The sequence below is a fragment of the Epinephelus lanceolatus genome, chromosome 9, assembly GCF_041903045.1.
Source record: "Epinephelus lanceolatus isolate andai-2023 chromosome 9, ASM4190304v1, whole genome shotgun sequence".
Lineage (NCBI taxonomy): Eukaryota > Metazoa > Chordata > Actinopteri > Perciformes > Serranidae > Epinephelus > Epinephelus lanceolatus.
The window spans coordinates 23675475-23702675 of record NC_135742.1 but is presented as its reverse complement, the minus strand read 5'-3'; the positions used below and the strand labels follow the sequence as shown (position 1 = coordinate 23702675).

The 27201-nt window shown below is 40.9% G+C and overlaps 1 protein-coding gene and 1 long non-coding RNA gene across 2 annotated transcripts in view; one reads left to right on the top strand and one right to left on the bottom strand.

Annotated features, from left to right (window-relative positions):
- The first annotated feature begins 4841 nt into the window (after nt 1–4841).
- Nucleotides 4842–6231, top strand: LOC144464275 (uncharacterized). The gene is made up of 2 exons (XR_013492031.1): nt 4842–4968; nt 5723–6231. It is a non-coding gene; the product is annotated as an uncharacterized LOC144464275 (long non-coding RNA).
- The window catches only part of mlxip (MLX interacting protein), a 34742-nt gene continuing 13755 nt past the window's right edge, over nt 6215–27201 (bottom strand). Inside the window, exons 7-17 of the mRNA XM_033619301.2 lie at nt 26323–26412; nt 26053–26147; nt 23197–23770; nt 22239–22348; nt 21910–21994; nt 21690–21808; nt 19055–19162; nt 18786–18913; nt 18554–18677; nt 14387–14516; nt 6215–10017 (exon numbers count right to left, since the gene is read on the bottom strand). Of these exons, the coding sequence (XP_033475192.1) occupies nt 9911–10017; nt 14387–14516; nt 18554–18677; nt 18786–18913; nt 19055–19162; nt 21690–21808; nt 21910–21994; nt 22239–22348; nt 23197–23770; nt 26053–26147; nt 26323–26412 (1670 nt within the window). The 3' untranslated portion in view covers nt 6215–9910. The remainder of the gene's footprint in view (nt 10018–14386; nt 14517–18553; nt 18678–18785; nt 18914–19054; nt 19163–21689; nt 21809–21909; nt 21995–22238; nt 22349–23196; nt 23771–26052; nt 26148–26322; nt 26413–27201) is intronic.

Here is a 27201-nt window from a genome sequence, read left to right as displayed (position 1 = left end):
GCTGGACAGATAAGGCACCAGGCTAAACTAAGCCTGGTTGTTAGCCTGGTCGGGACCAGGCTAAGTGCACAGAATAAATATCCATGGCAACATATGTGCCTCTGCTTTCGAACAACCGAATCAACGATAGATTAAGCCAGGATAACCAACATATCCCGGCTTAATCCCTTATCTAGGTTTCGAACAACAGGCCCCTGGATGAGAAGACACGGATTGATCAAGCCAGGTGAAACCAATCTTGGATCAGTGCGCGCACACGGCTTCCTCAAATAGACCCCGCCATCGATCACAGATTCACCGATTCACCATGGCAACAAGAGCGGCGTACTTTTCCCTGTCGGAGGCAGAAATCCTCATGGAGGCTTACGAGGAGGTAAAGGATCAAATCAAAAAGAAAGGCAACACCGCCACAGTCATAAAACAACGAGTGAAAGCGCGGCAAAGTATTGCAGACCGCCTGAATGCCTAAGTTTTGCACAAATACACACTCACTGCTCCGCTGAAACCATCACAATTAGCCTACAATCCAAATAGTTAATTAACATCTCCGAAAACGTAGTTGTATTCTGATTATGAATCAGTTGAAATTTTAAGTGAAATTGGCTGCAGATGTGAGTGAAATTGTGTAAATGTAACTCCATCAGACTGTGTAACTCTTTGATAAATAGATGAGCTCATTGACGTAATTGAATTTCCCTTTGGGATAAAGAAAGTTCCTCTTATCTTAGCTCCTCATGCTCCATGCTGCTCTGTGTGTGCTTTGTGTGTGTGTGTGTGCATGTGTATGCTGATTGATCATAAGAATATATATAATATATATATATAATATAATATAATCCCCCGATTTTGTGAATAGGAAATCCTTTCACAGCATTAATGTTCAGGTGAACATGAGGTTTTGATATTGTCGATTAATGAACACTGTGCACTGCTTGTGATGTGCATTGATTGGTTTAATAGTCTTCATCTTATAATTTCAGATGGTCTGCAATGCTGACTAACTGATCAGCAATGTTGTGGCAAAGTGGCCCAGCTCGGTCCATGACTCCCGAGTCTTTCGGACCTCAGGAATCTATCAGCGCCTATCACAAGGTGAGCCACACAACCTCTGTTAATAACCACTTTTTACATCATGGCTGTGTCAAGAATGTCACTCTGTTTATGAGGTTGTGATGATGAGATTTTGTATTGACAGGTGAATTCTCTGGTGTGTTGCTGGGGGACAGGGGGTATGCCTGCCAGCCTTTTCTCCTCACACCATACACAGACCCTCAGGAAGCACAGCAGGCCTATAATCATGCCCATGCCAGGACAAGGGCCAGGATCAAAATGACCTTTGGCCTCCTGAAGGCACGCTTTCACTGTCTTAACCACTTAAGGGTCAGCCCTTTGAGGGCATGTGACATCACTGTGGCCTATGCTGTCCTCCACAATGTGGCCTGCCTGAGGAAGGAGAGGGCCCCCAGAGTGCCATCACACATGGACTGGGACAATCCTGCCATCTTCCCTGATGACGACAGTGGTCGGCTGGTCAGGGACCAATATGTGTTAAATTATTTTAGTTAACATGCATGCTTTAAATTTAAGTTAAATATGTCCTGCAGTGGCAGAAACGCATGCTGTGAATTTCAGTTAAATATGGCCTGCATTGGCAGAGGAATTTGTGTTTTTTTTTTTATTCAATTTAAATTGATTTGGCCTCTTATGTTGTTTGTGTTGTATACTGTGTGTATACAAGCTTGCAGGGAGGCTACTGCATCCATTCATTTGTCTGTTCATTTATTGTGTATGGATTTGTGCTGCATTTATTTCAGTGTGCAGACATGCGGGGTGTATCATATACAGACCTTTGAATGTGTATTTATTCTTGTGGTGTATAATATGCTTTGATTCCGTGCTTTCTATCTTGTAGAGTCACTGTGTGACTTCAGTTTTGAAAGGAGCTGATGGTTTACTTGCTTCGATTTATCCTTATTCAATAAAGGAACATCATGTTACTCTTTGATGTGTATTTATATTTATATGGGATGTGTATTTTATATAGTCTGTGGGAAACTGTAAATTATCTAATGATTGCAAAATCATCCAAAATCATCATTTATCTAAAATGATTGCAATTAATGATCACAAATGTTTAAATAATGACAGTGGGTCTGGTTGAATGTGATAATGTGCAGTGGGCAGTGGAATAACTATTGGTTTCCGTTTGTGGTGACTGCTGACTGAGATAAGGGATGAGATAAAATAGATCCTGGAATTTAGCCTGGTCTGGAGCAGGCTAGCTCCACGGAATAAATCTCCATGGTAACTTATGTCATAACATATCCCGCTTTCCACTGTCCCGCTTTTGTGCAACCGGATCACAGATAAGTGGAGCCAGGATAACCAAGATATCCCGGCTTAATCCCTTATCCTAGTTTTGTGCAATAGGCCCCTGGTCAGGAATAGTGCTCCTATTTCGTTGTTTTCATTTAGTTTTTAATGAAATAAAGGCTGTTTCATATTCTATTCTCCTCCTCTGTATTTATTTATTTTTCTACCTTTATATAATCACGCAGTGGTTGAGGTTAAGGCAAGCCCGGCGCCAGGATGAAGTTACTGAGGGGGCGGTTAAAAATTACGAGGGGGCAAATCTTTTTTATGCAACATAGGTTCACACAGTGAGTTATAAAGAGCGCGCAGACGTGCGTAATAGTCGCACGTAATGACAGCTCGTCGCCGGTGAAACACAATAAACTGCGCGTCTTCTTTCATGTTTGTCTCATGACAGATGGAGCTGACAGACAGACAGACAGACAGACAGACAGGTTGCGCAAGTGGCAAATTGGTATGAAAGCTGGTTCAGGGCACATTCGTCCATTTATGAATAAACATGGAGTGGAAACGCTCATGCATGTGCACCAAGTTCCTGTGTTGACATCCTGTCGCTAGGCTACATCTTCTTCTTCTTCTTCTTCTTTTTCTTCTACTGTTTAATGGGGACCCGCGGGACCCGATCCCAATGCAGCCCTCTATGGCCCAATTCCAATCCGATCCCTTACAGACTCACTGACTTAGAGGCGCGTTCATGTGAAGTGCGTGAGTGTGTGAGGGCTGTCCCACTGTCAAATCGTCAAGTCAGTGAGTCAGTGAGTGAGCCCTTTATGCCCCCTTACCGTAGGTCAGCATCGATGCGGACTTACGGTAAGGAAATTACCCACAGTTCATAGCGTTGTGACGTCAAATACAGGGGTTGCCCTCAGAACACCGGAAGTAGCACGGTCGGCAGATATGCAAACATTAACATTATGGAAGGAGAGCGAAAAAACAGATAGATAAACAATGAAACATTACATTAACAAGGATTTAAGATGGTACATAAACACACATGAAGTCAGAGGAATACCAGTGGTTATATTACACACACAAAGAATAGCTATATATATATATATATATATATTCTTTGTGTGTGGAATATATGATGACAATAACCGATAAATGATCACGCCCAGAGCCGCCATGTTAACAACATTTTGTAGAGAGGGGGATAAGTGCTGTCCCATTCCTATTTGTAGCATCCGGAGCCCTTTCAGACTCTCACACTCAATCACTTAGAGCTGATGTCAGTTAAGTCAGTGAGGGTTCAGGGCTTGAGTCTTTAGGGGCCGGATTGGAATTGGGCCTATGTCAGAGTACAAAAGTTACCCGGGCTATGGCCCCCCTGGCCATGATGGTGAAGAGGAGGAGGATGTGGACCGCACATAGAATATGGAGAAAGGGAGGACAGCTCAGCGCAGTTCCCGGTGGATCCAGAAATATGCCTTTTGGACAACCTCTCAAATTCCAACCTCACATAATCATTCCATCAAACTTACAGAAAAACTACTGGCTGTTGCCAAAAATGTATTGCAATAAGACAGAATTAAGATTTGTGTCTCTCAGTGGTGAACAGGTGCATACTTCCAACTTAATCACTGAGGGATTATATAAATGTTTTTCTAATAAAATATGGCAACCTATAATCAGCTGTGGAGAATCTCACATCTCACATGGGTGAATGATTGTCTGCAAAGTCTCTGCTTTCACCACACTAGTGTTGTGAAAGACCACTAAAGACCAATGAAGCTTTCTCAATTTTAAATGTTACATCTTAATTTGTCAGTGTGTGGCTGTGTGGGTAGCATACTATTAGAAAACCCCAAATAAAAAAGCTTACTCCACAGCTTACACCACAAAAACTACACACTAGGTGACATGAAAGACATTTATTTTTCTTATTTACGAGCTTATTTATGAGTAATCACAAAAGATAAAATCATCAAACATCATAAACAGAGTTGTGAATTTTCACACCTTATAGTTTACTAGAGATCTAATCGTGCTTTTGGTTGCACCTTATGGGAAGTGTAGGTTTTTCTTCGAGAGAGATCCCATGGAGGGAACCCCCAGTAAGTAAAACTGAATGCTGAGCTTGTATGAGTATTTTCTGTGACAGCCGTGTAGAAACACGCAGGGGAAAATGTTAACATGTTGATCCTTATCTAAGGAGTCCCAATAAAAGTGACCATGCTTGGAAAGATGGATCAGAGAAAGTATCACATCAGAGAGCCTGCTGCCAACTAAAGCCTCCTCCTGCTGTCATGGATTGTCGTGCAGGTAAGCATCTTGAGGTGCGGGGCTCACAGTCCCGCAGTGTCTATCTTTAAACCAGGCAGGGCTACAAGTTCAACTTCTGCGGACAAAGTTATGCAACACTGAAACTCTGTAGTGACTGCAGATCAGATCAGCCCCCTCCTCCTCTCTGTCTCTCTCTCTCTCTGTGTGCATTCAAATCTAATCCATGTCCACTGTGTGCGCTTTCATGTGACAGTCATCATCTTGCTGCTCATTGCACAAGCAGCCTGTGGACCTGTTAAAACAACAGCCCAGGCCCTGAACAACACTATCGAGCTGATGCAGAAGGAGATACGGACCGCTCTGGGAGCCCTAGTAAGTTTTTTACTCCTCAATTGATTTTTTTTACTCGTCAAAACATTGTATCTTGTTTTTGCCATTTTGTGTCTCTGTCATTTGGTCTCTTCGTAGTGTTTTTGTATCTTTTTAAGGTCATTTTGTCTTCTTGTTGTCTTTTTGTGTCTTTTTTGTCATTTGTGTCTCTCCATAGTCATTCTGTGTCTTGTGGTTTTTCTTATGTCTCTTGTCATTTTGTGCCTCTGAGGTCATTTATCTATTTTTTTTGTCATTTATGTCTCCGTAGTAATTTTGTGTCTTCTTGTGATAGTTTTGTCTCTCTTTGAGGTAATTTTGTGTCTTTTTGGGTCATTTTGTGTCTCTTTTGTAATATCCATCTCTCCCTAGTTATTTTGTGTCGTCTTGTGGTTTTTATGTCTCTTTGAGGTCATTTTGTTTCTGGTCATTTTGTGTCTTTCTGTGGTATTTCTGTCCATTTTTGTAGTAAATTTGTGTCTCTTGGCAGTTCCCTTTCATCTCTTTGTTGTCTTTTTGAGTCTCTTCCTGGTCAGTACGTTTATTTCAGTGACATTTTGCAGGACAGGGGGGCACTGACACTTTGGGTCCCTGGGCCTGTGCCCAGTAGACCCCTATAGTAATCCATCCATGGTTTAATTCTGTTTTAATCACACTAAGAGCATCACTTTAGTAAATTTATTTACTTACCTCTACATCCCTGAGTATTGGTCCTACTCACTGATAGACATCTACTAACCAAGCCCATCTCCTGCAGGCTGAACCTGGAGTGCTTCCCTTGAGCACTTCCTGCCACTCCCTAAACACCTTGGAGCTGGGTGGGTCTGAGCCCCTCACTGCTAAACACCTCTCCCTCTTCCGCTGCTACATGATGAAGATGTCTAACCTGACCACGGACGTGTCACATGAGCTGGTGACAGCCAGCCAGTACAGTCAGGATGTGGAGCGGCTGACGAGCAACAGCACAGACAATCGGGACTGCAAGCTGCCTGCCTTTGAGCAGGAAATGGATAGTTTTGTGTATGTTAAATGTCTGCTGGAGCATTTGCAGCAGCGGCTCAGCAGCACAACTTTGGGATTTTGACTGCGTAGCTTAAATATTGTATTTATTTATTTTACACATTATTGAAAGTAATTTTTGTAATCCAGTTTTCTATGTATGAGAAAGTTCTATCTTCTTATTAGGCTATTAGTATCTGATGACCAAGTAATATTTATTCTAGACAAAGTGACCTTTATTGACAATAAAGCAAGTCAAGATTTTTATTTTTGTTGCTTTTATTGTGATTCAGAATTGTTTAAGGCATCTTAAAAACATGTTGCATGAAGACATTTGGAAAAGAACAACAAACAAACAAAACAGACACTCAGATGCAGCACATAGAAAATATCTTAACTTCTTAAAGCAAATGAAATACAACACCAAATTTGGGGAGAACCAACGTGGGCAGATCCAATCTGCAATGATATACTGTACATCATCAGGTACAAAACCCCCTCACAAAAACAGCAAGCAGAAGTTGGAAACCCAACCTGGTATGACAAACATTTTAAAATGAGAGGATGATTGAAAAAACAAAACAACCCAAAAAAAAATCCACAAAAATGTCAAGCTGTGGTGGAACATTGGGTCTTTACTGTCAAAAGTAAATGGGCCTGTGTTGAATCTTAATGACTGCTTTTCTCGTCTTACTGTAAATTGAGCAGCCTCTACATCAACAGCTATTTTTTTTTTTTATGATGTAAAAAAACAAAGTAAAACCAGCCATTTAAAGACATCTGCAATCCACAATAAAACACACAAAAAGCTGCACATTCATCAGATAAGAACGATCAGTGGCATCATTCGCTACCATAAAACTCAGCGTAAACACAGTTGTTCTGCAGGAAATAAAGACACAATCACAAAATCAATGTCTGCCTGAGGAGTGCTGAACCACAAAATTTAAAAAAAGACTAATCAGCCTGCAAAGATCACAAGTAAGGGCACTTAATTTGACCTTCAGGCTGAAGTACGTCAGGCATGCCGATCAAATCTGCACAGTGTCTAATTCTCAAGCAGTCGACAGAGCGCTCTGTCAAATATGATGTCAGTTACACAAAAAAACATTTACTGAATGGATGGGTAAATGAATCGTTCATATGGCTTTTGGACTGTTTGAATGTGCTGCGTCATTTCACAGGACAGACTGTTTCCTCCTGCGTCTGTCATTAACACACCTTATAAATGAGTGTAACTATGAGCAGGACAAAATCAAACCATGTGATGTAACCTTTACCCTTGTGCAGACATGTTTCCTGCTGAGAAAGACCCTGAATCAATTTGTTCATAGCAAAATGGAAAATAATTTCACTGACCAGCCCAGCCCTGAGTGACAAAGAACAGAAAAGACCCCTACAGCTAAGCTTTGCTCTTGTAACACTGTACATGTGAATATAATGTGTACTGCTATTTTAGTTATGCTCCCTATGAGGGCTGTAAGTAATATTGCTCCATTATGCTGTGACCTGCCCAGTAGAAACCCATGTGTTTAACATATAAAATGATGGGATTTCTTGTACAACTTGCAGATGAACTCACTGGAAATGGGCAGAGCAAGCAAAATATGAAGGTTCAGCATGGATGAAAAAACCCCACCAAGACACTACTATGGTCAACTGGCAAGATAACATTCACCTGAGTAAATGAGGGATGGAAAAGACGATAAAGCTCTCAGTTGCCTTTTACTAATTAAAGAAGCAGTGTGTAGGATTTAGTGGCATCTAGCTGTGAGGACAGCAGATTGAAACCACTTGAAACTTTCTGCAGTGTCAAACGTGACATTATGGTTTGAACTCCTACAGTTATCATTGTTCAGGAGGTTTTTACTGGGAACCGAATTATACGCAGAGGTCTCCTCTCCAAAACAAGTGGACCTTGTGATTTAAACCGGTTAAAACACTGAATAAAGCATGCTTACATGAAAAACTTCAATGTTTAGTTTGTCAATTTTGGGCTACAGTAGAAACATGGCGGTGCAACACAGCAGACTCTGTAGAAGAGGACCTGCTCCATGTGTAGATATAAACGGCTCATTCTAAGGTAAAAGAAACACAGCGATTCTTATTTTCAGTAAAGACAACATATTTATTTATTATATTTTGTTGCATATCCGCCAATATATGCCCCTAAATCCTACAACCTGGACCTTTAAAGGAATACTTCACTCACAAAATGACCATTTGGATATGAATCAGTTTTGCTGTGTTATCTTGAATTTGTTAAGAGCCTCCTCAGAAAACAGAGAACATGTTGACAGGGGAGCACATTTAACGACAGCACATCTGTTCACAAACTCTCACACAACTCCTGCAGTATAATCCAAGTCTCATTTGTCCAGTTGTATGGTCATTCCTTCCAAAACACATGAATTTTTACTAAAAAATAAAAACATTCATTCTTCATATTGGAGTCTGGTTTTGTCAGGAGAATAGATACGTTTCACTATTAGTTAAATTTTAAATAGTAAGGGTTTCATCAAAATGCGTGTGTTTAGAAGGTGCTGAGCATTTTACTGAACAAATGAGACTTGGATTATACTGCACGAGTTATGTGAGAGTTTGTGAACAGATGTTTTGATATTGTTTTGCAGGTGTTCAACGTGGTCCCCATTAATCGACAAATCAATATGTTCGCTGTTTATCGTTGAGACGTGCAAGACAGAAAAAAAATCTGCTTTTTTTCATCTGCAATTGTCGCACGTCTAAAAATAAATACGACTTCACGTTGAGTCAATCACGTTTGCACACTGAGTCCGAAACTTTCGTTCATCGTTAAAATTTGACCAAGAATCAGTGAAGACAAATGGGACACAGCCACGACAAGACAGCAGAACAGGGCGCACACAGAATCATTTCAGGACTCGGATAGCTCACATTCAACAGGTCAGACAGTAATATTCAGGTGGATGATGGTGAAGAGGAGGAAGATGTGGACCACACACAGAATATGGAAAAAGGGAGGACAGCTCAGTCTCTTCATGCAGCTGCGGTGCCAAATGTAGACAGAGAAGAAGTGGTGACAGCCAGATAGGTAGAGAGTGGAGAGAGGCATGTATTGCAAATTTTCACAATGAATAGAACAATAAAACACATCAGAATCAGTGTGCGTAACGATTTTTTTCAGATGACGTATTAAAAAAATGCTTCAGAGGAAAACGGACTCAGTGTGCAGAGGCTTTAACTGACACAGAAATGGTCATTTTGTGAGTGAAGTATTCCTTTAAACACAGACATGCCCACAAGTGATCACCTTCGCCATGTTTCAGGCCGTCCTCTATGCTCTGATGAGAAGCCTTTCTGTGAAGTTTCAGAGCCTCCAAAAACAAACTACACTGCCAGCTAGTCCCTAAAAAAATCCCACATTCATCTCATCTGCTCCTAAGAAAAGCCTCCTATCCAAATGATTTGTACAACTGAGAGAGAACACAAAATGAACAGTCACTCGGTATTTCCCTTTTTGACACAATGTTGTGTTTTTACATTATAAAAGTCATTTAAATATATGTTGTTGTTCAAAAAGCAAACAATCAGTACCACCTTCCAATTAACTATCTAAGGCTCGTCACCTGAAGCAGGTGATGATAGTAGTAGTTGCTGTCATTCAAATATAATATGATAAAAGCCATTTTTTGCACAATTGTTATAAATGTAAAGTCAAACACGTGTGCGTCATTCCCAAGAATGTACAGCAGGACAAATGTATGACCGTTGTACATGCGGGGTAAAGGTGAGCCAGCTTGCGTTTATCATTTCATTTAACTTAAAGGGAAGCCGTAGATCCGTGGAAGACGTGGTGACCTCGCTGAATGGCAATCAAAGGTAAACTAGTGATATGTCATTTCGATGATTGCTGTTAAAAGGTTCACGTGGTGTTGGGGTCGCCTCACCTCCTCTGAGCACGAGGCTACACTTCTGCGTGTGTGACGGCCTGGATGGCTTCTTCAGGCAACAGGGACGGATCGCTAAGAATGGACGTGGTTGTGCTCAGCTGGCGAAGGGTGCTCAGCACCACTGAAAAACAGGAAACCACATTTTAATAACCACAACCTGACTGTGAAACAGTGGTGGAATCAGTACATCAGTACATCTCAAGTGCTTATAATTTACTTGACTATTTCCACTTTATGCTACATTATACTTTTAATTCACTACATCTAACAAGCAAATTTTGTACTTTTTACTTAACTGCTCATGCCTAACAGCTTTAGCACACAAATTTTTTTCAAAGCCGACGTTTCTTCATATCCTTCCTGTATGGTAAAAACCACATATCTCCAAATTTGGTGACTTCAAATTTGAATGTTTGCAATAAACTGAAGGATGAAGTGTTCCTTTATGAGTTGAGAAAATCATCCTACTTCTTAAAATGAATTTAAAGACCCTGCAGCATCGGGCTGTCTATCTGAGCTCATGAAAAATTTACTTTTTAGAGATTTGTTTCAAAATTTGGTGACCCCCCCAGACATCAAACAATGTCCCACATTCTGGGTAATTTTTTATGCACCAGTTTTTGCCTTTTCTGCATCTATTTATGGTTCAAATATCTAAAATGTTGCCAAAAAAAAAGTCCTCTGAGATGAATATTATATAATAATATATAATTAGGGGCTGGGCAGCCTAAGCTGCCAGGACCCTACTGTTATCCTGCATGTTCTTCTTCTTCTTTCTTCTTCTTCCGAGGAAATCCTACTTCCCATGCGCGAAAAATCATCAAACTTTGCACAAAGGTCCAGTCCCATGCCAGATTGCCTCAGCTGCAAAAACAGGCCAATAGTCCTGATGGTGGCGCTACAACAAGCCTCTAAATTTCAAAACAACTTTCACCAAAATATAGCCCCAATACTGAAGAAACTTTTGTACATTTAAACCTGTTGCAAATTATGAAGTCCATCACTCTGTTTTTTTCAAAAACTGTAAAACTTATTAAACCTATCTCCTCCCACAATTTATGCTCAATTGACACCAAACTTACTACAGAGCATCTTCAGACTGTCCTACACAAACGACCCACACAGATTTTTGATTTATCGAAAACTGAGCCTACAGTGCATCAAAATGTTTGACTGTAAACGGTATTGTAAACATATACTTGCAAATTCTTGCTAAATACATTTTCAATGTTCATTAAAAAGGGACAAAATTTTGGAGTCATGGTAGATGATGTTTGGAAAATATCAGAATTTTATCTCAAAAACTGAATTTTTTTACAGCATTTTGAATTACGCTTTCATGTGAACAATTGGAGACAATGCAAAAATGGCATTTCTAAACATCAGTTTTTCACTTATGGAGCCAATAAATCATTGTTAAAAACAAATTACCCACATCTCCATGCTGTCTAGATGCAATGTGTGTATTTTCGGATTTTTGTCTTAATAACTGAATTTTTGACAGCCATTTGAAATCTGCCTTTACACACTAACAGCTGCTGTCTTGCACACAGGTGACTGGCTTAGTCAATTTGTGAAGCTACATTAGACATTTCCGTTTGCCAATTAGCTCAGTGAGATAGAGGATGGTTCTTGGTGTTGAAGATTGTGAGTTCAAGCCTCAGCTCGTGCAACATTTCCACATGAGAAATCTACCCAAACTTTTCATAAAGGTCCAGTCCCATGCCAGATGTCCTCAACTGAAAACACAAGACAATAGTCCTGATGGTGGCGCTACAGCAAGCCTCTAAATTTCAAAATTTTGAAAATTCATAACAAATCAACCATATGTGCTACAGCTTTGGAACTTTCACTTTGACATTTGCTTTTCCGTGGCATGGATGGCTACTGTCTGGCACCCTGATGCTTGGCTTAGTCAATTTGTGAAGCCACACATGAACTGTCACTTGCCAATTAGCTCAGTGAGATAGAAGACGGACCTCAGTCTCAGAATTTGTGAGTTCAAGCCTCAGCTAAGGCAGAACTGACATTCTAATGTGAAAGTCCTATGTTCAGGCATCATGCTATGTGGATTAGAGACTACTAAGGTTAAAAGAATTATGATCCAGGCAGTTTTGTGGAGAGACAAATACTCTTTATCAACACTTTTCCCTGTTATCCCTCGTCTCTTTTCCCTGTTTATCTGGCTTAGCTATCAGTCAATATGCAGAGTCTATCCAATAGCTACTTTACATTTTAAAAAATGTTTTCATCTTTGTCACCATGGATAATGTTTAGCTTTAAGCTAGATCAGGCCAGTTTGTTCATAATTGCTAGCAGTTAATGTTATTCTTACTTTCTTGTTCTTGAGTTTTTTCTTTCCTTTGTATATTATGAGTCTGATCACTTCAGCCACTCATCCACAATTTGAAGGGCATGCCATAATTATATGATGTAACTTCTATGTTGTGACATGACTTCCTTTTAGTGTGTGTGTTGCTCAGAATTGCCCAATTTTGCCTAAAATTGCCTGGCCCCGACCATTGCTGCGCAGCAGCTATAATTTATATATTTTACTGCAGTACATTTATTCGATCACTTTGGTTATTAGTTACGTGGTTTATTCAAATTTTGTGCCAATAATCTAAATTTGCAAATAGGTTGTAATATATTATTATCGGTTAAGCCACCCAGCAGTACATAGAGTCATTTAAATGAGCTCCACCTTTATCGTCTGCAACATTAAAGTGATGAACACATTAATGCATCAATAATTAGGATTACATAATATGACAGTTTATTATTATTCTGAAATGGGTAAATCTTCATTATGTGTTTACTTTTGCTACTTTAAGTATTATTTTGATATTTTAATACTTCTGTGTTTTTACAAAAGCAAGATTTTGAATGCAGGGCTTTAACTTGTAACAGAGTATTTCTACTCAGGATAAGTGAGGACACCATTGTATCGGTATCAGCTCAATCAACTGAATTATCTGTATTTTTTTTTAATTGGGCAGGGTTTAAACTGAAGTGGGTGGAGCTTCAGACAGAAATTTATGGGATGTTAGAGATGTCTTGCCAGTTTCCTATTATTTTTTGAGTCACTCTAATGCATCACCTGACCTGTCATCTCTGGAACCTTTAATTACAGGCAGGTGTGTTGAAATGAGCGTGGAAGGTGCCACAGGGTTACAGTCTTTAACCGCTGTGTGTTTGGTTAATCTTAGTTTTGTATTTTTTGATGAAGTTGTTTAATACCCCACTGATCTGAACTGTTTTTGTAAAGGCCTGTTTATTTGGGTAGTGTTTGTTTGGGGATTTTTGACTTCATTTTTCTGAACATGAAAGTCAAGACAATCAGTTCATAGTATTAAACAGAGAGTGAAACTAAACCAATGACAGTGAGTTCATCATATCTCCCGGCATCTGAGATCGGCTATTTTTTAACTCATCTGGAAGCCGCAATATGGGATTTAACCAGAAGTTGTTATTTTAAGCCTATCACTGACAGGGGTTGGTCAGAAATTGCTATATTCATCATATATTAGAAAGCCATTAACAGAACAGCCTCAAACTTGAGCTTCAGATCATTTTTGATCACAAGAGTAAGAAACTGAACACAGCAACCCAAATGAGGATTTTGTTCATCACAAGTATGGTCACTGATACATATGATACTCATAAAAAGTACATTATCTGTACCCAATATTCGTTTCATCTGAGTATTTGGCTCAGGCCTAATTTCTACACTGTGGTATTTGCACATTTACTCCTGTAAAGGATCAGAATACTTTGTCCACCAGGACACAAAGGGCTTTTTTCTCGAGTGCTGCATTAAACATTCTCATGTTTTCCAGGATGCATGAGAATCTTGTGTGTCATGCAAAGGACAATTACTTGGGGAATTTCAAAATTGGTCTTACATCAGATGATTGGACTGCAGGATGCTCTTAAGAGATCTGCAAAATTAAATTTGAAAGGGCAGCCCCACTATATGGAGTAAAAAGCTGGAGCGATAACCTTCATAATTCTTCAGCTTTCCGCAGCGGCGCAGGCCCAGCCTCCAGCAAGCTACGGCTTTAATGATAGGAATCTTTTGACGTCACCTTCCATTGAAAGCGCCACGAAGTGTCATTGCTAAATTCAGATTGAGTCAGGAATAAAGGCGTATTGAGAAACTGTTGAAAAGTGTCATCATCATCATAGTTTCAGCTGATGAGATTAACGATGGAGTGATTTCATGCATCATTAAAAAACATGAGATGCACTGTGAAGTTTCCTGTCATGTCATGGTTGCGTGTTGACTGCTTGAAACAAACAGAGATAGTGACAGATAATTGAATTACACACTGCGGTGATCTGACTCTCATCACTTGGAAGGAAGTCCCTGCAGTGCTGCAAATGATCCACAACTACTGATCCTTTCTGTTGGAACCATAGAGCAGGGGGGCTGGTGAGATACAGCATCTTCTGTGCCGGATGTATCTGAGAAATATTCCTTTACTTACTGGGTCTGAGTGCTGGAAGGGAGCAGTGACGTTCGAGCCATTGCAATGTGGTCTGGCACAGCTCCGTTCTGCTTGTAGTGGACACCATCCCGTTGAATGACTCAAAGAGAGGCTTGATAATGATGCTGAACTGGAATAGATGATGGTCAAGGATCAATTATACTACAGAGCGAGCAATCTTAAAAAAATAAATAAAATAAATGTCTGTTAAGTCCCTATCTATCTCTGAATGTGGTAACACAATGGTGCTTAGGCCTGTAGCCCACTGATCAAAGTTTTGCAGTATTATGAACTTGGTGTTGAGGGTAACGATCAAACATTTCCTACTGCTGCAGCTTCATATTAAAAGCATTTAACTGGAAATACACAAGTTTACTTTCATTATGACGTAGTCACAGGAAATGTGATGTGTCTGAGCTTGACACTACCGCTTCTGTTCTTCAGAAATGCATCTACAAAACAAGACAAATGGTTCTTTTCAGAACTTGCTGACAGCGGATCAGTTTGAGATATTCCAGGGAGCAAGAGAGCAAGAATCACAACCACAGTGAAAGCTGTTAGATTTAGAGCTGCAGGGACAGGCTTTACATATCCAACTCAGCAATGAAACCTTTGACTGCGTCCTACTGTCCGCAGACAGTCATTCTGTTTTGTTATGTCCGAAACCGAATCGAGCCCGACATTATTTAATTACTAAAGCACAGAGTTTGTGTCGCACAGTTGTTATGGTTACAGGCTATTTAACAGGCCAGGCGTGCGCCGTGGTGCTCCGCAGAGAGGGAGACCTCTGTGTTTGAGACAGGAGCGGGTGGCGGGAGGTCCGAGGCTTCCAGCAAGGGGAGAGGGAGAAATTTAACAAAATAAGATAAAATAGGAAAACTTGTCTCCCTCTTTTATTTTATTGTCAGCGTTTAATCAAGGCGGAGGTGGGCGGCCGAAGGTCCGAGGCTTCCAGCGAGGGGAGAGGTAGAAACAAACAGCCAATGTGTGTCTGTGTTCTGTTCAGGTGTTGTCATGTAAATAACAGTGCCCAAACAATAAACAGGACAGACAATAGGATTTTATTTATTTTTACACTACATTTTCACTGAAAGCTGACCGAATCCGACCCGAGCCCGAATACAATTTATACATTTTTGACTGAACCCGGCCCGACCTGTCAAGTAGGCCTACGGTCGGGACCCGTTGGGCTCGGATTGGGTAGCCACACTCTAGCGTGTGTATGTGTCCCCTATCTATAGGGGCCTATCTGAATTTCTGTCTTTGAGAGATATTATTTTGTAATATAACTGAATTTTCTATCCATACATATAAACTTTAAATATATTAAAATTATAAGGCATCTTTGAGTAAACTCTGAGTATCATTTAAGTAGGCTATCTCGTGGCCAGGCCGAGTGTCCTCTTTTTTGGAAATCAAAATATGGTCACCCTATAAGAAGCGCCACTGCACCTTGTAGATAAGATAATGCGTGACTTAACAGTGTGGCAGTTTAAACCCCAAAGTGAATTTTGGGTTAATGTCTGTATCACCACTTTAAGTACTCTGGGCGCTTTGGCCATTGACTAAAGTCTGTCAATATAACCTGGACTATCAGTAGCTTCTGTTTTTCTCAAGTGTGATGTAAAGATTGTAAAATATTTCACTTATGTAATGTCTAATTTCTAATCTAGTCATTACTGTGTATGAAACAGGATGTAATCATGCTGGTATGTATCAGTTTCATCTGACCGAGGTGTTTGCACTCCACATCACAGCAAAATGCTTACAACACACTGTGTGACACTGGCAGGGATCCTACACATTTTCCATTTTGAAAACTCCATACCTTTCCAGACTAATCAGTAGATTTTTCATACCCACCATATCTGGCATCTGATTACAAATAGCCAACCATCAAAAATTCTGCATTTACCCATTGTGGGCAAAACTCCTACACAGAAAGTTGTGCGACGTTCCAGTGTCAAACATCTCTACCCAAAGAGGAAGTGAACAAACTGGTAAAACCAGTGCTCATATTGTTTTAACTTTCCATAATAAATAGTCATACACTGAACAAAAATATAAACGCAACACTTTTTTGTTTTTGCTCCCATTTTTCATGAGCTGAACTCAAAGATCTAAAACATTTTCTATATACACAAAAGACCATTTCCCTCAAATACTGTTCACAAATCTGTCTAAATCTGTGTTAGTGAGCACTTCTCCTTTGCCGAGATAATCCATCCCACCTCATAGGTGTGGCATATCAAGATGCTGATTAGACCACATGATTATTGCACAGGTGTGCCTTAGGCTGGCCACAATAAAAGGCCACTCTGAAATGTGCAGTTTTGCTTTATTGTGGGGGGGAGGGGGGGTCAGAAAACCAGTCAGTATCTGGTGTGACCACCATTTGCCTCATGCAGTGCAACACATCTCCTTCGCATAGAGTTGATCAGGCTGTTGATTGTGGCCTGTGGAATGTTGGTCCACTCCTCTTCAATGGCTGTGCGAAGTTGCTGGATACTGGCAGGAACTGGAACACGCTGTCGTATACGCCGATCCAGAGCATCCCAAACATGCTCAGTGGGTGACATGTCCGGTGAGTATGCTGGCCATGCAAGAACTGGGATGTTTTCAGCTTCCAGGAATTGTGTACAGATCCTTGCAACATGGGGCCGTGCATTATCATGCTGCAACATGAGGTGATGGTCGTGGATGAATGGCACAACAATGGGCCTCAGGATCTCATCACGGTATCTCTGTGCATTCAAAATGCCATCAATAAAATGCCCCTGTGTTCGTTGTCCATAACATACGCCTGCCCATACCATAACCCCACCGCCACCATGGGCCACTCGATCCACAACGCTGACATCAGCAAACCGCTCACCCACACAACGCCACACACGCTGTCTGCCATCTGCCCTGAACAGTGAAAACCGGGATTCATCCGTGAAGAGAACACCTCTCCAACGTGCCAGACGCCATCGAATGTGAGCATTTGCCCACTCAAGTCCGTACGATGATGAACTGCAGTCAGGTCGACACCCCGATGAGGACGATGAGCATGCAGATGAGCTTCCCTGAGACGGTTTCTGACAGTTTGGAGGTGAACATGCTGGATGTGGAGGTCCTGGGCTGGTGTGGTTACACGTGGTCTGCGGTTGTGAGGCCGGTTGGATGTACTGCCAAATTGTCTGAAACGCCTTTGGAGACGGCTAATGGTAGAGAAATGAACATTCAATTCACGGGCAACAGCTCTGGTGGACATTCCTGCAGTCAGCATGCCAATTGCACGCTCCCTCAAAACTTGCGACATCTGTGGCATTGTGCTGTGTGATAAAACTGAACATTTTAGAGTGGCCTTTTATTGTGGCCAGCCTAAGGCACACCTGTGCAATAATCATGCTGTCTAATCAGCATCTTGATATGCCACACCTGTGAGGTGGGATAGATTATCTCGGCAAAGGAGAAGTGCTCACTAACACAGATTTAGACAGATTTGTGAACAATATTTGAGGGAAATGGTCTTTTGTGTGTATAGAAAATGTTTTAGATCTTTGAGTTCAGCTCATTAAAAAATTGGAGCAAAAACAAAAGTGCTGCGTTTATATTTTTGTTCAGCGTATATTACTGTTGTCACATATTTTTTTAGTCTCTTTAATAAATAAGAGCTGAAAATGAGTTGAAAAAGGTAACTAGTTTTCACAGCGTCTGTGTGGCCTTGTTTATTCACTGGGTCTGTGGAATAACATGAATAACATGCTATGCTATTCAATGAACAATTTTGGCCATGTATTAACATGTAAATCAAAGATACTGCTTCATTTTATTTCAAGCTAATTTTGTCACGAATGTCCAGATTTGGTTCAGTTATACGGCACTTGCTGGGCAGAGCTGTTTTACAGGATGTGATGCCGTGGCTCAGAGCAGCTCTGCGTATGAGTGTGAAATCAGTTGCACGCCATCCTTCTTGCCTTGCTATTGATGACATCAAGCTCACTCTGGTCTGCACTCTGTCTTACAATGGTAACTATTTTGGCTGCGCTGGCTGCCTGCTCCAAACACTATTAAAAACACTGTGCTTGGCTCACAAGTCAAATTCTGTATTTTCCCATACTGCGTAGGAACCCTGTATTAATGAGCAGCAAACAGTGTAAGAGCTCCTTGATCAAAGGATACAATCCAGAACTTCCAGTTCTGAAGGGTGCGGTTCTTCACATATTCATTGAACTTCTCTTGCATGTGGTTGAAGCGCTGCCGCCTGACAGGCACCCCTGTCGCAGGCAGCTGTTCCTGACACGAGCTGTGGTTAAGCAGTCACAAGAGACAGAAACAGCTGAGAGTTAATGTGCGTCTGTGCAACATTTGTATATCAGAAGAGGGGTGACGCATATACAATGTTTGGGCGTACTTAATGGAGGTGTTGAGCTCCTCTATCTCCTCTCGTAATCTCTTGATCTCCTCCTGCATCTGCTGCCTCTCCTGTTGGAGCTTCCCGATGTGATCCACCGTCTTCTGCAGTGTGACTGCATTACTGATCTAAATGCACAGAGTTCATGAATATAGTAGGAAAAGAGAAATCAAATTAAATATTTAGAACTATACAAGCACACAAACATAACCAAAAATAGTGATGTTCTGAATCTGTTTTGGATGTCTGATGAAGACACACAGACTCACATTTGACTGTGACTTCAGAGTGGGAACCAGGTTGCAGAGTGTTTTAAAGCCAATGTTTATGTTTGATCGTCTCTTTTGCTCAGCAGATATGTACGTTATCCTCCGGCTCTGTCACACAACAGCAGTGGGAACATTAAACAGATGCTTACTGAGATTGTTTCACAAACAACAGAGGAAAAGATGCTACTGATGCTAACAGGCTAACAGGATTATTATACATCAAATCCAGTCTAGCTGAATTCATTTTCAACATTGGGATTTATGGCTTTCAATCTACATGCTTTATCACAATGTGCCATTTCATTGCCACTAAAAAAAATTCAAGGATTGCCCAAGCCTGTCCTAGGTGGCCTGTGATATGTCATCAAAATAATAAAATCCACACTTAATTGTAGCGATCACACCAGAAAACCATTCATGTTAAAGGGGACCTATTATGCTTGTCCTTATTTTCTGTCATATATAATGTTACAACGTTGGATGTTCATATTAAATGTGGCCAAAGTTTCAAATAATGAGGTAAACATATGTAGAAGTAATCACTGTGAGCAAATACCTGAGGCTTCAGACCAGTCTGAACACTCTGTTTCCAATGTTTCGACTTTTGAGACAAGCTAATGTCAGCTCATGGCGGATTTCATTATATGGTCATCTTCTACAGGCACGCTATGGCAAGTCTTTACACTATGAAGCCCTCACTGCTACATGGCCAGGGTTCCCACAGATCCTTTGAAAGTCTTCAAAGGCATTGAGTTCATTAGCGAAGAATAAGGCCTTAATTGGTGTTGAAATGTCCTAAATCAATCTTTCAAAAGTCTTAAAAATGCTTAAACATGAGAAGTAGAATTTTATGGATTTTTTTTTCTAACGTTGCATTGTAAAATCTTAAAAATAATTGAGAAAAGCTTCTCACATTAACGTCACTCAGATCAGGATAGTGGAACCACAAACACTCATATTTTGTTTCCAGCCAGGATCCACTGTCTGCTAGCCAACTGTCACTGTACCCTGGACGGCATGTGAAAGTGCAAATTTAATGAAAACTGGCTATTTAACCAAGATTTAGGTGCATGGTTGAAACTAGAACAAGCAATGCCTACGAGGCTGGACGTATTTTTCTCAAAAGTCTTTCAAACACGACACGATGGGAATCAAGGCAGTGAAATCACACATACAGAGTTTGGGTGCATTCACACCAGGATAGTCCGGGGGACTCGTTTAGATTGGGTGGGGAATGCTGAAAAATTTCACACCTTCATTTGGTTCGGTTCACTTTCACACTGCCCTTTAATAGCGGACCAAACTGCCTGGACAATGTCACGCAGTTACAATAGCTGCTCGTTTGGGGGCGGTATTGCCTGAAAAGACCACTGACGAGGAAGAAAAAAAGCACGAGGAATAAGAAAAATTGGCTCATTGATTGGCCAGGACCGAAAACGGAACTCTATTTTGGGTAGCCACAAGCAACTGCGATAAATAGTCCTCTGACCATATATCAATAAGTGCCTGCACCTCCTCACTCCTCCACGTCTGCCCATGAGACATTTTTTTTCTACCCAAAATGCACTGCGCTCTACGTCACTTCCTCTCTTTGGTTTGCTGGATAGTCCATTTGCATTTCCCACTGTAAGCAAACCACACCAGGGTTCACTTGCAATGAGTCCTTAGAAATACAAAACCAACAAACACCAGGTATTTCCCAGTTCTGTTCTTGTCTCGTCTCCACCACGAGACAAAAAAGTCATGTTTTATGTTAAAATGAACATTTGAGCAGAAGTGTCCTGAACCCTGTAATTCATGTTGATTTATTTTTTATTTTTGCAATTTTGTTATTGTAAAATTGGTCTTAAATCTAATTACATGTAGCATTAAAAAAATCTTAAAAACTAATCTAACCGTAAGTTGTGGGAACCCTAAACTACATGCTAACATCTGGGAAATGATGTGATCTTGGTTAATGACGTCAATTTCGCCCTGATTTCGGATCATATTCTTGCTGGAACATGTCTGGTTGTGTTTAGAAGCTTTTATTGGTGAGCTTTCATGGTAGGAGTGCTGCTATTGTCAGTTACAGTCATTTCCCTGCTGCCATGATGGTGCAGATGAGCTGAGATACGAAGACACTCAAAACGCTGACTAATAAGAGCAGACTGGGCTTTTCCAAGAGTGGGGCGTAAAGAGACAGGCGCTAAAACGTACCCTTTTAGACAGAGCATGAATACAGGCCTTCCAGCACAGACAGTATGAGGAAAATTAAGTGTTTTTTGACCATTAAAGCAGATAAAGATGTCTAATAGAAATCTAAAATACAGGTAGAAACCTCAAAATGAGCATAATAGATCCCCTTTTAGAAACATAAACACACTAGAGTCCAAGTTTCTGTCTGAACCCAAACCAAGTCCAAGAGAGTAGTAACTGAGCCCAACCTGAGCAGTTCAGCTGAAACACTGTAACCCTGTCACACAAATGTTATAAGGCTATAAAAGTAGTCTAACACCTATAGCAGGTCCACATTCTTTATTGATTTTTACACTACATTTTCACCAAAAACAGGTTGAAGCCCCGTTTGAAGTAGGCAAAAGCTGAACAACATTTCTTAACATTTGTCGGAATCCAACCCGGCCCAAACACAAACCTGATTTTGTTCATTCTTTACCAGAGGTGTACTGCTGCTGCTGCTGATCAGTGACTGCGGACTAGGGACTTGATCTAACCCACGTGGTGATCCTTGACCTGATCCTGGCTGACTGGGAACTGGAAAGAAAAACAACAACAACAACAAAAAAAAACTTGTAACGTGTGTAAGTTGAGGTTTTAAAGTTAAGTTGTGCTTTTTGGGTTTAGTGAGGTCTCACCGACACTCGAGGAGGCTTTCTGATTTTTGAGGCTGGAAGAATAAGACTTTTCTTTGGGGACGATCGGTTTTGGAGACTTCTTTGTCTGAGATACAATGTGACATCCAGGAGTGTGAGAGACATGACACAAGAAACAACAGACAAGAATGAAAAAGAGGTACAAGATCATGAAGCAGAATAATAAAATATAATTGTTCTGATGTTACAGTTTTAAGAGTAGTAAAGTTTAAATTTCACATTTAGGAATTATACACATCAAAACTTTAACAATAAAACGTAAATGCTCCTGATTTGTAACTTTCTATTGGCGACTCGAGATGAAAACATACCCCTCTAAGCTGAGGAGGAGCGATGACCACTCCAGTGTTATGGACCACATGCTCTGCTTTCAGAGGCGTTGGTGTAACAATCAATGCACCAGCATTACCTGGGAAAGGAGCTGAGAGAAAGAACACTGACGGTGAGGAACTGCAGTATTAACTTTACGTGCATTTATATGTGAACACCATAAATACGTTACCATTTTTGATACATGGGCCTCTTTTTCCTCTGTGGCTTTTCTATCCAAGCATAAAATACACTCTGTGGTGAACATGACGGGATTCATCTTTCTGAGCAAGTTTCAGGACAAAAATTGGACACTTTATATCTTGAATTTTACAAAGATAAGCTTTTAAGTCTTCTATTAAAATAAAAGCAAGGGGCACCCTCACGGCCGAGGTGTTGTGGTGCCAAAAATAGACTCTATAATAGGACAACATAGCTCCCCAGAAGTGAAGCCAAAACATCTCGATCTCCCCCTGGTGGCTGGCTGCAGTGTAGGTCATAAGCCCCGCTGCCTCCAGGTGAGTTAATGGGACACGAGCCAAACCAAAATCAAGATGGTAATGTATGTAACCTAAATGTATGTTCAAGTGCTCATTCTTCTGATACGTCGTACCGCATTCTGGGATATTTATGCTGGCGTAGTGTCCAGTGTTTGCATTCTGTGATATTTCAGCAGAAACAGTATGCAATTCACACACAACTGGTTTCATACTAAGGTTTCGGACATTGTAAACAGCATGTCAGTATGGCATTTCTCTGGCAGTGATTATCAGTAGTATAAACTACAGTGACTCAGCCATGTCAACAAAAAATAGTTTTAAAATCAGTATGATCGAATAAGAAAGGTTTGAGCACTATCTTGTGGTAATGTGACACAGCTCCACTGACAGATCAACAATGTTATATGCACAGTTCCTCAGAAATTGCATTGCTAACATCTTGAGATCAGGAACAACAGACCTGTGAGGATTAGGTGGGACGAGGGGATGGTGCTAGCAATCCTTTGCACAGGGTGGGTTTTGTTGGCACTGGGTGACTGAAAGGGGCGAGGCAGGGCGAAAGTCTGAGGGTGCTGGACGGGAGTGGCAGGTAATGGAGCCAAGGGCTGCAGCTGGGAAGGAGGAGGTGGAGGTTGTGTTGATATGGAGCAATACTCTGAGGCGTGGCTCAAGGTGGTGGCGGCGGCGCTCGGCGTGACAGTAGAGGAGGCCGTGTGTGTAATCACAGATGGTGCTACAGTCTCGTCCAGTGCTGAGGTGTGATCCAAAGGTGAGGGAACCATGGGTGCTACTGAGGCCATGTCCCGACCTGAAAGGCACTGCGCCAGAGGATCATGGGATAATGGCTGAGGGACTGAGGGTACTACGGCTTGATCACTGGGCGCCACCTGCCCAGGAAACAGAGGCATGTAGTTTGGTACATAGGCAGCACCACTTGCTGTTCGACTGGTTTGACTGGCCATGGGAGAGGGGATGGGCAGGGGGCCAGGAGGGGAGATGTGGTTGGTTGTAAGCAGGGAGGGCATTAACTGGGCCTGGCAAAGGACGACAAAGGAAAAGGGAACAAACACTTAAGTCCTTTCTTCTAGTGCAATATGAAACAGAAGAGAAGCAGCTCACATAAATTCATATTAGACAGGAGAAGTGTACGTCGTACTACACACTCTAATCTCTAAGCATCTCTATTTATTCTGTTTAAACCCGATGTTTCTGCACAGTTGCAGTTTAGGATGAGGCTACATGGATGTTATTGGTATTATTGTACTATTTGCAGAATTAAATTTCAGTGGTGGCTGCGTGAGACTGTTTCTGACTCATTTACAATAACTCCAGAGTGTTGAAGAGTCCAAAAGTCGACAACATATTCTGCTTCAATCCACGTTTGTTTGCTTTAGCCTTTCAAAAAACATTTTCACTGTGGTCAAAAAAGGGTTTGCTCTCCTGCTTGCTGCACTCAAAAAGCACCATAAATAATTACATGTATATAACCTCAGTAACAAAAAATATATTCTGGCTCTAACACTTTTATAGTAATAAAGCTGTTCACAAAGAAAAGATCATATTAGGTATCTGTATTTGTTTGGTGCCCCATCAAGACGTCATCAATGTCATACCAACAATGACTGTAGAACGAGGTTAAAGATTAATTAATTTGAAATGTTGTGTTTTTTTATTGACATACCTGTTGTAGCACATTATTATTTCATCATTATTTTTTGCCCTTACTGGATTAGCCTGCTGCCTACATGTGTTAATATTGATGAAACTAACAAATTATAGTCATTAAAGGAAGTTGAATTAATAAAAAAAGACTAACTCATTTAATCTGATGAATCACTTAATTAGAAAAAATATTTTAAGGGTGATGAGATCATAACGTATGAGGACGGACATTCAAGGCTTCCTTCAAAAATCTCCACAGAAACTTTGAATGTATTCGGTACAGCCCTAATTAATTACTTTTCTGGCTGCTCAGTATTGAGAGAAGAGGAAGGTGGAGTCAATGTTTCAACTGGTTACATCACTCCTTTCTAAGTCCCTCCACTTACTTCTAGTGAATCAAAGAATAGATTTTAAGATCATTTTACTTGCTTAAAAACCTGTCCATGAACATTAATGCCCAAAAAGGGGTAGTTTTGATCTTCTCAAGTGGGGTTGTATGAGGTACTTATCTTAAGCAAGTGTATTACTTACAGCATATTTCGGTCGGCACGGCCCAGTAAGAAAAAGCAGACTGGAGTCCAACACGTAAGCTAAGCAATGTACCGCTATGGACGGGGGTCAGTGACAAAATGTATCTTAGGCACCTAGAAAAATCTCATGGGTTAAAGTATATGCTTTATTTAGAATACTGTCACTGCTTTACCTTGCCATCAGACACTGATTTCTGTTATATCGTTCTCTTCAAAACCAGACTGCGTTTAAAAAACATAGTGACTTAACATTGCCAAACACAGGAGCTGCTGGTCAACCGCTGCCTCGATCAGTTAGCTTGTTGGCGTTACTGTTTAACTTCGGATTTTAAAACAGTCTGGTGACTTTAATAAGAGCACGGAAACTGAAGCAGTTGGAACAGGCTGTCAGATGGACAGATATAAGGCAGTGAAAATACTCTAAATACACTAAAACTGTACAACTGTTTTAGAAGGGACTTTTTTTAGGTGACTAAGATGTGTTTTGTTGCCAACCCCATCCACAGCAGCACATTGCTTAGCTTCTGTGTGACTTCTCCAAACTGGGGGCGTAGTGACTGACATCTACCGCAGGTAATGCACTGACTATGGATAAATACTTCATACAACCCCACTTCAGAAGATTCGAACTATCCCTTTAACTACACTAACATTCTGCCAAATCTTAGTACAGCGCTCAGATGCAGTTACTGTTATCTTTTTGTGGATAAAAGTCGGACAAAAAGTTACGCTAAAGCTGCATTTATAGACCTAACAGAGAATAAGGCTAAATAAATTACCTCTGCTGAGCTTTAAGGATGACAGCACAAAAGAGAAGCAAAACATTTAGCTACGTTTTGAGTGTCTGATTCTCAAAAGAATATAAATTTATTGTTAAGCAGTTTGAGCAGCCAGTCGTGTATGAAAAGTGCTATGTAATTAAAGTTTAGTAATATTATTATGTTACATAGATTTTTTTGTATAAATACATTAAGACAGAGATATGGTAGAAGATGTGGTGGAAATCTCTGTGAACTGATCCCCCCCAAAATAAAAGCAAAAATTAAAGATAGGAAAAAAAACACAGATTTTGGACAAACTCTGATCATGGTGGTGTGTGTTAGGGACTGCACCTTGGTGTTTACCTGTGACTGAGAGCTGCTGCTGGGTAGAGGGGTGACAGATGTTGCAGTGGGTGAAACAGAGGGGAAGGCGGGCTGACGGAGGCTGTGAAATAAGTCTGGAACAAGAGTCTCTATGTTAGCTAGAGGTTAGTAAAATCACACTACTTTCTGTGTTAGGCTAAGCCAACTGCTTTAGCAGAGTTACTAGAACATGTGCGCTTGATTCCTGTAAAGTGTGCACTATTAGTGTGTGTGTGCGCACTGCAGCTGTGGTTGGTGCTTTACTGCTACCTTGCAGTGGATCAAAGGAGTCCATGAAGTCTAGGTTGGGTTGTAAAGGGATGAGTCCTGGTTGGATCATGTCTGCGTTCCCTGCATGAGCTGTGGAGGTTTAAGAGGCAGAGGTAGGGAGAGTAGAGGGAGGACATGCCAGTATTTTGACAGATAGATAACATATTGTTGAAATCATACAGATGTAACATAATTTAGAGAGTTTGTTAAAGTCCCCCTCAACTTAAAAATGCATTTTTATGTTTATGTCCCCTGAAACATCTGATGTTGACTAAACTGACTTGTAACTGGGCAAGGTTTGTCACTACAGAGGCGTATTCACATTTCTCTTCAGAAGGGGGTGATGTCTGTGCACTTCCCCAAAATCTGAGATTCAAACGTACCCTGGGCAAGGTAGATAAGGTACGTGACTACATGAAAGTCAATTGCTGTCCGACACTATACCGGCAAAGAAATCGGAAACCTCCAGGGCAGAGTGGACTTGTAAGACCAGAGAGCAGAGTTTGCATTAGCATAGTAAAGGTTTGACAGCACACATACAGCCTGGAGCTTCCCTCCACTATCTACCAAAAAGGTTATGATTTTATTTTAAAGATTGTTTTGGGCAATTTTGCCTTTAAAAATAGGACAGTTAAAAATAGACAAGAAAGGTGGGAAAGAGGGGGGACGGCACGCCGCAAAGGGGCGTGAGATGAAATCAAATGCTATCCATTGCAAAGGACTCAGTCTACATGGGATAATGTGCTCAAGGCAACCTCTATAGCAGATATTATTGAATTTTTCATACATACTGATGCTAAATCAGCCACTGACAATTAGCCTACAAGCTAACAAACAATATAAATACAAGATGCTGACTCATCTGAGTCTGGGTCTGAC